This window comes from Oncorhynchus gorbuscha, linkage group LG24 (genome assembly GCF_021184085.1).
Source record: "Oncorhynchus gorbuscha isolate QuinsamMale2020 ecotype Even-year linkage group LG24, OgorEven_v1.0, whole genome shotgun sequence".
NCBI lineage: Eukaryota > Metazoa > Chordata > Actinopteri > Salmoniformes > Salmonidae > Oncorhynchus > Oncorhynchus gorbuscha.
This window is the reverse complement of record NC_060196.1, coordinates 35663368-35680021: the sequence shown is the minus strand read 5'-3', so window position 1 is coordinate 35680021 and position 16654 is coordinate 35663368. Positions and strand designations below refer to the sequence as shown.

The following is a 16654-nucleotide window of genomic DNA, read 5'->3' as shown; positions in this document are numbered from 1 at the left end:
CTGCTTGCTCTGCCCACAATGACTCGTATGTTCCCATTTGAAACGACGGGCTGTGGTGTATCTTGGTTAAATTATCCTTTGTACTTGTCAGACAATTAATTGCTACACAGATAGAAACATAATTAGGATCTCTACAGATAGAAATAAAAGCTAGCCATTATTTGATTTGACAATATCCCACTTTTGATAGAGACCAACTTTCTCAGATGGACAGCCATTCATGAGAAATACGTTGCAGGAGTAAAATATTTATTTATTGGAAAAAGTTTTTAATTCTGCACAATTCTGCCACAATGCATCAGCAGGCTCAAACCTTGAAGACTAAATACATTTTTTGCTTCTCAAGGACTGAAACCATAGAAAACCCAACAGGTATACAGTATATACACCTAACAATCAATTGCAAATGAGACAGGAAGAAGTAGAAACGAAGACAAAAAAAGAACAAACTCATATCACACTAGTCAAACTTCTTCCAAGGAGGGCGGAGTGTATGCAGGTTTTCGCTCCGCCTTGTACTCGACTGATGAATTAAAGTCACTAATTAGTAAGGAGCCCCCCCCCCTCACCTGGTTGTCTAGGTCCTAATTGAAAATAAAAAAAACAGCAGACTCTAGTCTAGGCCCTCCATGGAGCGAGTTTGACATCCTTGCCATAAATGAATTAACATGTGAAAATAATGGTAAAAACACCAGGTGAGGTATTCTGTTATCCAAAAATATTAACATTCAACAAAGTGAGTGGACAAAACAAAACAGCAAATTAACATGGGTGAGGAAAGCAAAGTTTAAAGTGATGGAGGCTATGGAAAAATTCAGTATCTGAGCGTACTCATAACGATCCAATACGTAGTTTCAATAAAGGGAAAGAATAGCACAGCTGTTGGTACACATTCTGAAAAGAAAAACGCTAGACAGAATCTTACAGTTATGATTATACTGGTCATCATCTGGTCAATGGACTCAAACACATAATAGATTTGAGTTTCTATTGAGAACGGTGGCCAGTAACTATCATACAAAATGACATCACTAACAAGAAAAAAAGGTATTCTGATAAACATTTACACATACTGTTCATTATGTTTTGAACAGGATAGGATAGTAACAGGATAGTTAATAGTTTCTTAAAAAGTCAGTAATCAATTATCCCAGTTTGTATAGTATGAGTATTCCATAATACAGGTGTACTTTATAGCTTTAACAGTTAAGACCGTATTTCAAAACAAGCAGCAAGTAAAATATCCTTCAAACTGAATCATGGTCAATGGGCTGAAAAACATCTCTAAAAGATGCCCCCTGAAAGAAATGGCGGATTTAACCATGTGTTGGTTGTATGTAACACAGCTCTCGTAACCAACCCCTGAAAACGGAGTGTCACTCAGAATCAATTCCCTTCGTTGAACTAATAAACTCCTGGCTTTATATATATATTTTTTTACACTTATACAGAGGTTTGTTCTAACATGTAGCCTGTGAGAATGTCAACATTTGAATTACAGTTCTACGAAAAGGAGAATAATAAGTAAACACCTAAAATTAAGTTGACATTTAATCTTGACAACACTAGCAGGCAAGCTCAACATCAATATAAAAGTATACATTTCAGGGCACTGCAATCTGCTGCAGTCAGCCAGGTAAAGGGATCTATATACACTGTACATGTACTCTGAAGTGACAACTCAGACAGCCATCGGCTCTGGTTCTAAAGGATCCATCTCTGGAACATCCTGATGTGGTTCTAAAGGATCTTCTTCTGGAAGAGACATTTCTGGTTCTGCTGGTTCCGCTTCTGGAGAATCTGCCTGTTCTGGTTCCACTTCAGCCATCTTCTCAGGTTCTGCAGGTTCCACGTCTGGGATGATGAGGTCGTGCTTAAGTTTCTTCAGCTCAGTCATGTTGAAGCCCATGAAGATGGTAGGGCTGTTCCTCTGGATCGCCTTCATGCACTTGGTGCGCTTCATCCCAAACAGGGTGGACACCTCAGTCCGGGTCAGCCACAGTCTCTTGGAGAGCTCCTCAGACTCCTTCTTTGTGGGATACGGCTTGGTGTGAAAGTATCTTGTGAGGAAGTCTTTCCGCTCCTCAGAGGGGCGTTTCTCCATCCCACTGGGGTCCAGGGCTAGCTGAATAGAGGGGTCGGTCAGCGGTGCCTGCTCTCGTTTCTCCTTCTCTCGTTGCTTGCGGAAGGCTGCCCGCGCATCCCTCTCCTTCTTGTTGGCCTCCATGGCCTCCCTGAAGGCCGCCTCCAGCCTCAGCTTGCTCTGCAGCTCAGCAGGTGACTCAGAGGGGTGGGGGATGGGGACGGAGGGCTGCGCTGCCATGGGGACGGGAGGGAGCTGGGTAGAGTACAGACCTGGCACCTGGACCCTCTGGTTAAAGGCCATGACCTGCTGCTGGCGTCCGTTGGTGGGGGCGGACTGGAGACTGTCTGCATCTTTTGGAGTCTTGGGTGCACGGCGGCACCGCTGTAGATGGATGATTATTGCTTTCTGCGTGGTCTTGCCTGTGTAAACGCCGTTGCAGTAGATGCATTTGAACGCTGCAGTCTTGAGGATGGCATGGACAGTGGGCGCAATGCAGTGCTTCCCACTCAGATGGGCACGGTAGTTCTCCAGTGTGACACACTTCTCTTCACAGAAGGGGCAGTCGGTATGCATCCTTTTACTGGGGTTCCGACACACTTCCTGTTTACCACCAGGCTGCATCTTGAGGAAGATCAGGTCCAGGGAGTTCGTGACCAGAGCTAGTTTCAGTTCTGCATCTCCTAGGATCTCTTTGGGGGCCGTGGTGTTAATGTCAAAGTAGGGGAACAGAAGGTTACCGCTGTCGTCTGTGTACAGTCTATACTCCCGCCTCATGAAGTCACAGTTGGCCTTCTGTGTGGGGTTGTGTTGTGTGTTTGTGTGTTCAACCAGTTGTTGGATGGAGTAGAACATCCCAGGACAGTAGAGACAGTTGAGCCCGTGCAGCAGGTGTTCAAAGAGGCCCTTCTCAGACAGGAGGATCTTACACTTCAAACACTTGACCGTCTTGTCAGGCATCTTCCTGAGGAAGGGAGCGCGGGCAGCCAGGCCCTGCTGCTTGGCTGTTCTGGGCTGGGCCTTGTGGGCAGCCTGTTGGTGAGCCTCATAGACATTGGAGGGGAGCAGTTCATTACAGATGGGACAGGTGATCCACTTCTTGGCTTTGGCGTTGAGAGCGGGGTTACCTGCTGGTTTGATGGGTTGAGGAGCCTTGCTCATCAGCTGGACGTTGCTCGTCTGGCCGGGCATGCCCACTGGCGTGGCGAAAGTGTAGGTGGGCATGCCGTTGACTTTGTTGCCTGTGGGGATGAGGTGGCTGAGGAGGGACTGAGAGGTCAGCATGGTGCCCTGAGGGGTGCTCTGGAGAATGGTACCCTGGGGGGTCCCATGGTTCAGGGGGAGGCGCTGAGTCATCATGAGGGACTGGGACATACCTGGAATGCTGATCTGCACCCTCGGGGGCAGGAAGACCTGCTGGGGCTGCTGCTGACCTTGGACCCCTATGGTGAAAGGCACCTGGTTGTGAGGAACACCAGGTAGTGAGGTGCCAGAGGGCAGTCTGACCATGGTCTGGCCGATGGGCATGGTGGCTGAGATGGCCCTCTGTGGCATAGCACTCTGCAGGTTGACAGTAGCACCAGGCTGGAGGAGGCCTTTAGCATTAGCACCAGCCATATGAACCAGGGTTGAAGCCTGTGGGGGGAGGAAGCTCTGTTTGGCCCCGGACAGCTGCTCAGGACTGGATACCTGTGGCAGCTGGTTTTTAGGGGCCAGTGTTTGGTAATTTGAAGGCTTGGTGTACTGAGTGTTCTCTAAGATCCAGGTCCTTATCTGAGCGCAGGCCCACTGGTGAGTGGGAGAGGACAGGATGTGGTGCAGCATGTGCTCTGTGCTTTCGATGACCATCTTACACACCTTACAGAACTGCCTGGAGGCTGTATGAGGGAACTTAGTGTCTGGTATCCGTCCTGAGAAGTGGTGCCACAGCTTCTCCAGGTGGTTAAGCAGGATGTGCTTCTTCATTGAGAACAGGTTTGAGTCCACATATTGGCACTTACGACACTTAAACCGGTCCCCTTTCTTGGTAGTTGAATGCAGAGAATCTGCATCTTGGTCCACGTTCGGAGAGCCATGGAAGAGGAGGAGGTGCTTCTTGAGGATTCGGGGGTGGGCGACAAAGGGGCAGATCTGGCAGGGAGCCAGGACAGACAGTTTCCTCTCATACTCATGGTTCCGCTGCAGATGACTCTTGTAGGAGTACCAGTTCCGTGTAGAGTACTTACAGAGGGTGCAGCACAACAGCCGCGTGCGGTATGGCCACTGGGGAAGAAAATGCACAGACAACAAGAGTGATTAGCAAAATAAGATTATTTACCACACTCTAAGGAATGAATGTTCAGGTTTTTTTTTGTCTGAAAGGGTATGCCCTACATAGTGCACCACTTTTGTCAGAACCCTATGGGGATAGGGTGGGAATTTGGGGAATAGGCATCCATTTCAGTTGATTCAGTAAGAACTGAGTCAACATGTTTTTTTAAACACACACAGCTATTCATTTTGACAGACCCCAGAAATATCAGTTGAATTATAAACTATTCTGTTTCAAATTAAACACTTGCTTGGTTTGTTGACATCCCCATCAGACTAGCTAATCTTTCCAGGTGCTATTGTACCTTTTTCTTTCTCTTGCCTGGAAAGGGCTCACTGAAGTCCACCCACTCGGTCTCCTGGAACGCCTCATCAGAATCAGAGTTTTTTTCCTTCTCCAGCTCCTGGAAGATGGTGACAGACAACATACAGCTAAGTATCACAGGAAGAAACCAACACTGATCAATGATCTCTGATCACTCACTGTCATGCATCCCAAATGGCATCTTATCCCCTTTAAAGTACACTACTATATAGCCCATAGGGAACAAGGTGCCACATGGGACACAGAGTCTTCAACAGTTATGGGAAAAGTACAATCATGACTCTAAACAATCAGTAAAATGGCAATAACTAGGCATTCAACTAGCCGACAACTGCTACACTGATGTGAGTTAAGCGTAAAAATAGCACAACAAATACCTACTTCCAGAAGGACTTTACAATTCTCCAGTCCAAAATCACTCAAAATATGTTTAACTTTTCTCCTAGTTTTTCTGATGTTTTCCAAGTTTCCAACAGGGACTTGATACATTGTTCCTCAGCTTCCTAAAAGAGAGAGGCATCTTGTTAGGCCAGGTAATATAACCTACAATACACCTTACACGTATTAACTAAGTTATCCCAGATCTGTTAGCTTATCATAAAACTGTGCATAAAAGTACCATAACAATAAGACTGGGAACATGGTTAGTATAACAACCTGGGTCCATTTCAAATTGTTAACATGGATAGGCCTAAATGAAGATACACTACCCATGAATGTAGCCTATGGATTCATGTGTTTATGGCCCATATAACCTAGTGACATAATTTTAAGAATTGTAAATGCATTCATGAAGCTAGATAACGTTACACTCACCCAGCATCATCCTTGAGCTAATATAGCTACACCCACCCAGCATCATCCTTGAGCTAATATAGCTACACCCACCCAGCATCATCCTTGAGCTAATATAGCTACACCCACCCAGCATCATCCTTGAGCTAATATAGCTACACTCACCCAGCATCATCCTTGAGCTAATATAGCTACACCCACCCAGCATAATCCTTTAGCTAATATAGCAACTCTCCAAATCAAAACACACAACCCACTGCAAGATAACATGAACAATTGGGTAGTTGCCATATGGCCAAACAAAGGTGAAAAAATAATGTCTAAACAACTGGCCACCTTAAATGTTTAGTTTATACAATTTAATATACAATTTAATGTATTGGTGCCTTGAATGTGTCATCTGGTGTGACATTACAATGCATGTTAATATAAAAAGGTCGAATGATTCCCAAATTGACAAGAAAATAATTGTTATTATTTAGTTACTTCGGTAATCATAATCTGGCATTTCAATTGAAAAACACAAATTCCTTGTATTCTCGCTATTACATTTTGAATAAGGTTCATAGTAATTTAACTAAACCGCGATAAATGACTTAAATGTAAATAAAAAGTTACCTGCCTCATACTTAAATAAGAAATAAATGAACTCGTTGTTTTCATTTATTAACGTGAACCAATTTGGACATTGTCACACGGATACGCAACTGGCAGTCAAATGTTACTTTCAAAACATACATGTACATTTCTGACCACTAAAAAAATGACTCTGAACATCAGTTCTAAAAATCTGTAATGGATCCTCATTCAAGTATTTTGTGTGTACAAAAGGTCCAGTATTGCTTTTTTCATCACTAGCTGGCTAACGAAAGTTACTTGCCTCCCTGACTCGGGAGTTGATCATTTGTGTTCCTGGTGCTTTCCCTGGACGTGGTTGATGTTTTCCAGAATCCCTCTTCGGAATTAAATCCTGATTCGCAATTACCCGTGGTCACCATTTAGGTAGGCACAGAAACTACCATGGAAGTTGAAAGGGCAACTACCATTCGAATGGGACGTCTGTGCCATTAACGGTAATCAAAAGCGGCCGGAGAACTAACTAAACCCATCGAATTGTACGCCTTGGCGGGAATAAAAGCACATTAGCTAAAATGCTAGCTAGTTGTGTTGAACGCAATGATAAATCATTGGTTGAACTGCATACACACATGCCTGGTTGGCTGATTTGTGACAGCGCATCTGCGCAACTGTTGACAATGGCTACAATGGGTGTAGATTTGTGATGAACTGTTGAGGATGCTCACATGACATAAAATTACCTTTGCTTTGGCGTCTCCGGTTATAAAAGGATGGCTGTCGCGTCTTTTTTTTCCCAATCTGGATAGTTTCACCAATCCGCAAGCGCTTCAGTCTCGGTGTCACGGAAGTGTGCAATCAATCCACCTGGACAATGCTCTGCCACTTACCTCTCCAAACAACATGCAGCCGCCAAAGTTAATTCAGGAAAAAATGATTTACATTAAAGTGAAATAATTGGTGTATTATGCTGTTTCACCCTCCTCCTGAAGTATAAAAAAAAAAATGGCGCTGTGTTCAGGACATGACGTTTGGGTCCTAATTAGCATATACTGAAGGTGACCAATGAGATTGAAGTTAGCTGTGGACTAAATTGAGAAATGTTCCAAACATAGTTGGAAGTTTCGTAGAGATTTAAATCCATTTCACGCTTAATTGATTAGTTAATTGGGCTAATAAACATTTATATAAGAGCACTAAAGAGATGTGGGAGTGGCTACAGACAAAATGAAGTCTATGGAAAAAAGCTAGCTAGTCACATGGTACAATTCAAAACAACCAATAGGCTGTCCGGAAATTGAGGCAAAGGGGAGGGCCAAAGAGAGTATGGTGACATCATATCATGCCACTGTTCATCAGCCAATAGTAGACGACTCTTCCAGTCCATTATTCGAAGAAATGTTTTTGTAAGAACGTGAGTATGTAGCTATCTTTATGATAATGAATCAATGTTTTATTAAAGGCAAAAAAAAAATTGCAATGGTATTTCAAAGGTAAAAGTCAAGAATAACAATTTGTATCGTTATATTTTGAATGTCACGCAAAAAATGATAAATCCAAAGGTCTTGCCCCAGTGAAATTTGGCTCGCCATGTAAAGCTATTCAATCACCACCATTCGGTAAAACTATCTTCGGTAACAAGACATAAACACAGATTTACAAATTGTTAATTGGTTCATCATATATGCTTGTAAATGTCTTGATTGGTGCCCTAATGCCGTAGTCACTCACCAGTCACTAGGCGACCATCTCTTGAAGGCCCTTAAAACAACCTTATCAACTATTTTTTCGCATATGCCTTTCATTTGCACAAATCAAACAATTCAATCCAATTGGTTAACATGTTGCTGATACATTTCGTAAAGTTGGACTTTCCTCAACTTTCACTCCTATAGTCAGGGTTCTATTGTCAACAGTTGCATCATCACCTTCAGTTGAAAATAAATAACTTCTGGCCAACTGTGATCGCCCCCTGGAGGCCAACACTAATATTGCTGACCTAGCCCAAAATTGTTACAGGCTACTGTTATCTCCTCAAAGAAAAACTCAGCATTCTTTACGTATTATTGTATTCCGCATGATGGAAATGTATTTTCAAGAGCAATACTCAATGGCATTGAGTGTGAAATTACTTAATATGCGTCATATGTGAACAAGGGGCCAGTTATGGTAGCGAGATGACAGTGTACATTGTGTCAAACTCATTCCACGGTGGGCCGAGTGTCTGGGGGTTTTCGCTTCTCCCTTGTACTTGATTGATGACCAGGTGAGGAACTCCCCTCACCTGGTTGTCTAGGTTTTAATTGAAAGGAAAACACTAAAATGTGCAGACACTATGCCCTCCGCGGAATGAGTTGGACACCCCTGGTGTACATAGTTTCAGAAGTGACAAACTAAGTACTGTAGCAGAATGCATTCACAAAGTTTTGCTCATCTTCCTGTCAGGGGATTTGGTGTCTGGGTTGCATTTACTACCAGGGTCAATAGGTCATCTGGGCCTATGTCTTGATCTTAAGCTAGAGCCTGCCGTCATAATTTGTTTGACTGCATCTGAAATGGCACCCTATTCCCTATATAGGGCACTACTTGCCCTGGTCAAAAATATTGCACCATATAGGAAGTATATACGGTGCCATTTCAGAAGCAGACATTTGTTTTGTGTTGCAGGACAACATATGCATAGCCTGGTCAACTTATAGGAGTTTACATGATGGTTGACATGCATTACTATAAAAGTGTATAAGGTTGTGGGTCAAGGGATCTTAATAACACAAAAAGGAAACTGAAAACAGTGAGGATGAAGCTGGCTAGCCTTCATTTGAGCATGTGCTTCACATGATCAGCATCAAACCCGAGTGGCGTAGCGGACTTAAGGCACTGCATTTCAGTGCAAGAGGCGTCACTACAGTTCCTGGTTTGAATCCAGGCTGTTTCACATCCGGCCGTGATTGGGAGTACCATAGGGTGGCGCACAATTGGCCCAGCGTCGTCCATGTTTGGCCGGGGTAGGCAGTCATTATAAATAAGAATTTGTTCTTAACTGAGGGTTCGCACCCAGGCTCTGTCTCAGCCGGCCACGACCGGCCTAGCGTCATCCGGGTTAGGGAGGGTTTGGCCGGTAGGGATATCTTTGTCAAATCTCGCACTAGCGACTCCTGTGGTGGGCCGGGCGCAGTGCACGCTAACCAGGTCGCCAGGTCCTAACCCCGACACATTGGTGTGACTGGCTTCCGGGTTGGATGCGCGCTGTGTTAAGAAGCAGTGCGGCTTGGCTTGGTTGGGTTGTGTTTTGGAGGACGTATGGCTTTCGACCTTCGCCTCTCCCAAGCCCGTACGGGAAGTTGTAGCGATGAGACAAGATAGTAACTCCTAACAATTGGATACCACAAAATTGGAGAGAAAAGCAGGTAAAATTAAAAAAATATATATATATTTCACCTTTATTTAACCAGGTAGGCCAGTTGAGAACAAGTTCTCATTTACAACTGCGACCTGTCCAAGAAAGCAAAGCAGTACAACAAACAGAGTTACACATGGGATAAACAATCATAGTCAATAACACAATAGAAAAATCTGTATACAGTGTGTGCGAATGAAGTAAGGAGGTAAGGCAATAAATAGGCCAATAGTGGCGAGGTAATTAAAATTTGAGTAATTTACACTGGAGTGATGTATGTGCAGATGAGGATGTGCAAGTAGAAATACTGGTGTGCAAAAGAGCAGAAAAACAAAAACAAATATGGGGATGAGGTAGGTAGGTAGTTGGTTGGGCTATTTAAAGATGGGCTGTGTACAGCTGCAGCGATCGGTACACTGCAGCTGGCTGCACGTAGGAGGCAGTTTATACCTTTGCAGGAAACTATGGGAAGATCAATTGCATAATCCTCACATCCTCCACTTATCTCCTACTCAACCCATTGGAGGTCAGAGGGGAGGGATCTCTGGCTTTCTCATCTAATTGGTTTTGAGGAGATGAGAGGGCGCGAGGAGTATCCAATTGAGATCTTCCCTAGTTATCTGCGTCTGAAATGGTACCCTATACTTTATAGAAGGGATACTCAACTCTTACCCTACGAGGCCCGGCGCCTCCTGGTTTTCTGTTCTACCTGAATTACTCATGCCTGGTGTCCCAGGTCTAAATCAGTCCCTTATTTATAAAGGAACAATGAAAAAAATGCTGTGAAACTGGCTTCGCGGTCCAAAGTTGAGTTTCAGGGTTTTATAGGGTGCCATTTCCTAATAACAAGGCATGCATGGATTAAATGTTATCCAATATTGGGAACTAATACGTACAGTTTGAATAACAGAATAAGGCAAATCGTACCAGAAAGGTATTTGGGAATGAATTTCGAGGTGATAGTTTCCAGATTTGACCTAAGGCGCGTATTTCTATGTGTTTATTATAGTTAAATCTATGATTTGAGATTTGATAGAGCAGTCTGAGGGGTGGTAGGCAGCAGCAGGCTCGTAATAATCAAATGTATATGGTTTAGAGAGAAATAGTTGACGCGTTGTAATACCTGTAATAACTTGCGGCTGAACTTGAAAGGGGTTCCTTCGTTATTTTACCGTTCCTGTCTTCCATAGAGAATGTCTTGATCTACTTCAAATAATGTCTGTGTTTCGTGCAGGCTTAAACAGCCTCTGCGTTTCGATACCCGTGTAAATCTCACTAGGGTAAGGTTACGTTTGTCAACATATTTTCAGAAATCAACTCTACAACAAAAAAAATGATCGTCGCTTATATTTAGCCAATATTGATCAGTTACCTTGCCCTATGGATATCTAGTTATAAAATTGGCAAGGTGGTGTAAACTTACACGAAACACAGACCTTATTTTAAACTAATCCTATGGATTAAAATAATATCCTATGGAATAAATGAAGGAACCGCTTTTCAGATTTTGCTAGGTGTCATGGGAATTATGACTCGCACTTTGGTAGTCAATTCTTACCATGTCCATTATTAAAATGGGATTTCCTGCATATAGAAATTACAGTTTTTGTTTTCAACATTCATCACAGGTAACTTAAACTCTATTTTTATTCAAACAGATGAGTATTTATTTGTCTCCTAAGCACTCTTCAGTATCATTGTCACTTCAGAGCTGTGTGTTTTACAGATGGCAGAGAAAAGCAAAGCACCAGTGTGGGACTATTACATGGAATTGGCACCAGGGAAAGCAAGGTGTCTCATTTGTGATAAAGATGTAAGCATGGGGTCAGCAACGGCTAAATACCACCAACCTGTGGAATCACCTTAGGAACGAACACCCATCCAAAAGCCCATATGTATTATATTAGTAAGTGTTCATCCAGTATTGTTGCAATTGTCATTATTACAAAAATGTGTGTGTATATACATAGCTTATAACTGTAGATATCCATAGGACAAGGTAACTGATCAATATATATATATATATATATATATACACACACACATATACACACACACACACACATAAAAAAATGTAAAAAAAGGCAGATTCATCGGTATCGGTCTTGAAAAATCATAATCGGTTGACCTCTAGTCTGGACATCACAATTCACCATCACTGTAACAGTATGCAGTTAACTGTGCAGAACACATTTGTCTCAATTTACTCCTAATACAGAATAACTGGTTAATGAGTTTATTGAAGACAAGAATCTGACAATCATTCTCTCACACACACGTAAAGTTGAAAAGTAATATAAAAAGCTAACTCTGTGGAAGGTACATGATCCTTCCATTTCCTCCTATGCTCCAAAGTTATGTAGTGCCAATCTGAACATGTCATTTGTGCAGATCCATTTGTTGTCCACGTTCTTCAGCAGGAACGTTTGTTGAAAACCCATCACCTGGTCCGTGTCAGCCTTTTAAAGAAAAGAGAACAGATGAGCATCATCCTCTACCAATATAATTTACTAATCTATCATTATTAGGGTTGCAAAGGGTCTGAAACTTTCTGGAAAATTTCCATGTGAAGTTATGACTGGGAATTTTGCTTAAATTCACCGAAACGTTAGCTTATAAAGGTGAACCTTTATTGTATTATACATGTAAGGAAATTCTAAGTCTTGTGGCATATTTTGGTTAAACTGTCCCCAATACAATGGAACTGTAACCCTCTGCATGCACAGTGCATTCATCCATCGCATGTACAGCTGATTCTCAAGATCTTGCACACTAATGAGATGCTATGGAGTCTACACTACTACACTGTCTGAGCCAAATGCTTTCTGGTAAGTTATTACAATACTGGGTGGGATGAATATATTTTATGACATACATTATTTTTTGTTAACTAGTAGTCATCAAGTTATGGCAGCAATCTACCTCACCAAGCAAAGTGTGAAGAATAAGAGCAACACATTGAAGTTGTCCTGCAACACCCATTGGGGTGGTGTTGTCATCATGTTTCACAGTCTCCTGGAGGGGAAGGAGTCTCCCAGAATCGGCCATATCACAGTCTACCGATATAAACAGCCCCATCAAGAGGATCCTCATGGATGATGTATTTTGGGAAAGAGTGATAAGCAGCCTGAAACTCCTGAAACCTATAGCAATAGCCATTGCACAGATTGAGAGAGACAATGCCATCCTGTCTGATGTTCAGACTCTGCTTGCAGATGTAAGAGAAGAAATTCATACAGCCCTGCCCACTTCACTGTTGCTCCAAGCAGAGGAATCTGCAGTTCTGAAATACATCAAAAAGCCAATACACACCGCAGTGTACATGTTGGTATGCTGGCAAGAGCATCCTGTCTGGTGCAGCGATCAACAAGGCCTATGGTGTCATTACTACCGTGTCTCGCCACCTTGGCTTGGATAAGGCCAAGGTTCTTGGCAGTCTGGCAAAGTTTTTATTTCACCTTTATTTAACCAAGTAGGCCAGTTGAGAACATGTTCTCATTTACAACTGCGACGTGACCAAAATAAAGCAAAGCAGTGCGACAAAAACAGCAGTTACACAAAGTCAATAAGTCAATAACACAATAGAAATATATGTACACTGTGTGCAAATGTAGAAGAGTAGGGAGGTAAGGCAATAAATAGGCCATGGATGCGAAATAATTACAATTTAACATCAACACTGGCGTGATTGATGTGCAGATGATGGGCAAGTAGAGATACTGGGTGAGAAAGAGATCAGTAACAATATGGGGATAAGGTAGTTGGGTGTGCTATTTACAGTTTGGCTATGTACAGGTACGGTGATCGGTAAGCTGCCGATCACTGAAGTACACTTCCAAGCAAGGGCTTTGGGATGGAGATGCAATATGGTACTCGTGCCAACATATCTCATCAGCCACCTGGTGGAAGGGTCTTTGTGGATCTGAGGCTCTTTCCTCTGTTGCCTCCATCATCCTCTAAATCCCACCACCTCAGAGCGCAACTGGTCCTTGTATGGGAACACACGCAACAGGCTGAACAATACAAGGGTTGAAAAATTGGTGGCCATCCGGGCAAATTTGAGGCTTTTTGAGCCTGACAATGAGCCATTCTCAACAAGGTTGGAAATTGACAGTGAAGATGAGGCCTCAGAGTCTGATATTCAAGAGGTGGACATTGATGAGGTCCAGGGAGAACTCATGGAAGCTTGAGAGGAAGACAACCATAGCTTTAGTTTCTGGACTATCATTTTACAGATTTATGTTGAAAGCGTTTTTGGGAGATGCGATGGATCATTGAGGATCATTCAATATTCCTTTTCTTTTGTTGTTCAGTAAAATCCTCCCATTTGAAGAGTCAACTCATTTAATTAAAGTTAAATTCATAACTAAATTGTTTTTCTATTGGAAGGATTTAATCATTTGCAATTATGTCTACTCAAGGTAAAATTATGTCTCCATATGACACGGTAAATATCCAATGCAAAAAAACATTACATTTAAAAAGGTATTAATATTCATTTGCATATATATTTCCGTTAATTCCCATGGAAAGTTTCCCTCTGAATATTCCCCAAAATGTGCAACCCTAATCATTACATACAGTAGAAATGAACCACAATAAGAACCATCGATTTGATTCTAAAATTGATTACATTTAAGCTCAAGTGTCTTTAAGTGGTATTAAAATGAAAACAGGAGCAGCTCCTTCCATGTTCCCATGTTCAGCGGTGAAACAAAGACACCGATGAATGTTCCTGCAAATTATTGTGCAACGTTTCAGCCCAAGTGTGCAGATATCCAACTTTATTTCGTGACATTTTTTGTACCCACGTTCACCGGTGTCACTATGCTAGCTTAGCAGCTTCATTCCTTTCCTCAACTTGTCTTTGACTGGGCTTAAAGTAGGGTCATTTCAAGCAGTTGGTGAGTTTCTGGTTCGATGTCACTCAGTTACTCTCGCCCCTCTAAACTTGCACTACATTGACCCCAGCGGTTGATCTATGCTTAACTGTGAATCCAGGTCACGGCACCACTGTAACCCGCGTCACTGTGTTAGCTTATTCTCTCAACTCGCCTCTGACTTGACTTGGCTTGACTACAATCCTCTGCTACAAACAGTTAACACACATGACTGTCAACTTGACTATATATACACATCAGTTGTGCCACTGAAAAGGATGCAAATCACTGGCGCCACCTCAAGCCGTGGGTGAGTTTCTGGTACGATCTCCCTGTTACACCAGCAAGTCACTCAACGTGTGTCCACTACTTTTGAAATTACCTACCTTGAGCTGTCCCATCACCATGCTCATTACACAGCTGTCTGGCGTGGGCTGGTGGTCCTGTGCGGTGATGCTGTGCTGAATTGACTGGAACGGTAAGCTCTGCAGTAAGGGAGAGAAGAGGTATTTTATGTCTGTACCATGTTAAAATAATTAGGCTATACATCATAATTACTTTGAAGTTTAAATGAAGATGTCACTTACAGTGATCTTCTCCATAATGGCTTTATGCCCCTGGAACCCAACTCCTTCCCATGTTAAACATGACGCATCAGTCTGGACACACAAACATCAATAATTTATTAAGACAGCGAGCTCTCACATCAGTTACACACTGAACAACATGAGTAGCTGTGTACTCATTAGTTAGATTCCGTTGCAAGACGCTTTGCAGAATGGGAGGGACCTACCTGAATTGGACCAATAGAAATTATTGTTTTCATTGTAAAATGTTTTCCGCTTGGAGTAAACGGTTACCAACCCAAATGTTTTGCAACGGAATCTGACCAATGAATACACCCCATGGGTCCATCTCAAAAGTTTTCCTCGATTCCTTCTATCCTCTCATCCATGCCACTTTCTCAAAGCACTTCAGAGGATAGCCCTTGAACATGACTCAATTCCAATCCATTACACATAAGTCATTGGACTAAGGCGTCTTCTGTACAGTGGAGTTAAGAGTCCTGACACTCAATCTGAACATTAACACGCATCACTTGCAGTACCCATAGCTGTATGGATCTTGAAAAATTGCAACAGTAAGTATCTTTATTTTAATGCTTTTTTTTCTCGATGATGAAAGGGCCATATGTTTCAGAAGCCATATTGTAAGCAATGATTGACGTTTCTAAACGTTAAAACACAGCATTGGGATTGTGGTTCACATGAGCAAAGCTGAAAACTGTAGGGTTATTTGAAGGAGAGAGTCCAAGTGAAGTAGGCAAGGAATTAAGAGAAGAGAGTCACCCCAGGTTTTCAGATGACAAGGTTGGTCCATGAAACACCATTACACATCTCTAACTGTATTGAAATGTAAATACTCACATAAAGATCGGCGAGTTTGGTTCTATCAGAATCAAACTGTTGGTAATAATGTTGCACAAAGCCTGCACCTATCTGCTCCCAAACCGGTTTGCTTGCCATGATTCAAAGTTGGAATCTGGAGAGGAAAATGCGACTTGAATATGACGTAGCCAACAGCGCATCTCTGATGAGCACATTCCACGTGTTGCAGAATCATTCTGAATTATAATGAATGGAAAAGATCAAACTTCACAGTTTGTCATCATGTATTTATCCACTTATCAAGAGAACATGAGCACGAGAATGGCTAACTAGCTAGCTAGATCTCAAAACTGGAAACACTAGCTAACGTCAGTTAACGGAATGAATACTGCGTTACATAACGAACTAGTTATATACAGTAGCAAGCTAGCTCGCTAACTAGTTTAATGTCAGTACATTATTCCACTCAGAAAAAGACAGCTAAACTTTTACTTTGTGTTGCAAAGAATAATTTCCCCTATAAGCTACATGTTTTGTTGTTGAATAGTTGTGTAAAACTTCATATGGAACTTACCTTAATATGCAATTTACTAGTAATCCAGTGTGGATGCACAACAGGTCTCTCCCGCTTCATCCGGAGAAAAAAACATGTGTTGTCATATACTGGGGCCTAACAACCAATAGATGCGCTCTTCGGCTTGATTGACCGGTACCTACGAGCGGGAATGGCACCCAAATGGGCGTTTCCATCAAAATGATATGGGAGAAATACCAAAGTGCAACCAACCTTGGTAGCTCAATTATTTTCAGCCCATTGATAATGAGATGTATATTAAATGTTACGTTTAATGACAATGTATACTTTTGTATAACATTGAGAATATTTTTTTTAACCAGGCA

General features: G+C 42.3%; 2 protein-coding genes across 3 annotated transcripts; both read right to left on the bottom strand.

The window, feature by feature from the left end:
- Window positions 1-232: 232 nt before the first annotated feature.
- On the bottom strand, window positions 233-7209 carry LOC124012834 (activity-dependent neuroprotector homeobox protein 2-like). 2 transcript variants are annotated; one of them, XM_046326827.1, is made up of 4 exons: window positions 6833-7209; window positions 5100-5221; window positions 4699-4797; window positions 233-4345 (listed from the first exon to the last, which is right to left on the bottom strand). In XM_046326827.1, the coding sequence occupies exons 2-4, from the start codon at window positions 5205-5207 to the stop codon at window positions 1682-1684; spliced, it is 2871 nt and encodes a 956-aa protein (XP_046182783.1). In that variant the 5' UTR covers window positions 5208-5221; window positions 6833-7209; the 3' UTR covers window positions 233-1681. The 2 variants fall into 2 exon arrangements, with proteins under 2 accessions (XP_046182783.1, XP_046182784.1); XM_046326828.1 differs by lacking the exon at window positions 6833-7209 and adding an exon at window positions 6394-6769.
- A 4497-nt stretch (window positions 7210-11706) lies between these two features.
- LOC124012821 (nuclear transport factor 2-like) lies at window positions 11707-16423 on the bottom strand. The gene is made up of 5 exons (XM_046326807.1): window positions 16329-16423; window positions 15794-15908; window positions 14954-15025; window positions 14753-14851; window positions 11707-11945 (listed from the first exon to the last, which is right to left on the bottom strand). Exons 2-5 carry the CDS (start codon window positions 15890-15892, stop codon window positions 11829-11831), a joined length of 387 nt encoding a protein of 128 aa, XP_046182763.1. The 5' UTR covers window positions 15893-15908; window positions 16329-16423; the 3' UTR covers window positions 11707-11828.
- Between the last annotated feature and the right edge of the window lie 231 nt (window positions 16424-16654).

Coding starts and splice junctions, on each gene's coding strand:
- LOC124012834 (XM_046326827.1), bottom strand. CDS start 5,207: ATGTATCAAGTCCCTGTTGGAAACTTGGAAAACATCAGAAAAACTAGG. Junction 4,798..5,099: donor ATTGTAAAGTCCTTCTGGAA/GTAGGTATTTGT, acceptor ACCATCTTCCAG/GAGCTGGAGAAGGAAAAAAA. Junction 4,346..4,698: donor CAGGCAAGAGAAAGAAAAAG/GTACAATAGCAC, acceptor TTTCTTCCCCAG/TGGCCATACCGCACGCGGCT.
- LOC124012821 (XM_046326807.1), bottom strand. CDS start 15,892: ATGGCAAGCAAACCGGTTTGGGAGCAGATAGGTGCAGGCTTTGTGCAA. Junction 15,026..15,793: donor CCAAACTCGCCGATCTTTAT/GTGAGTATTTAC, acceptor TTGTGTGTCCAG/ACTGATGCGTCATGTTTAAC. Junction 14,852..14,953: donor CCATTATGGAGAAGATCACT/GTAAGTGACATC, acceptor CCCTTACTGCAG/AGCTTACCGTTCCAGTCAAT.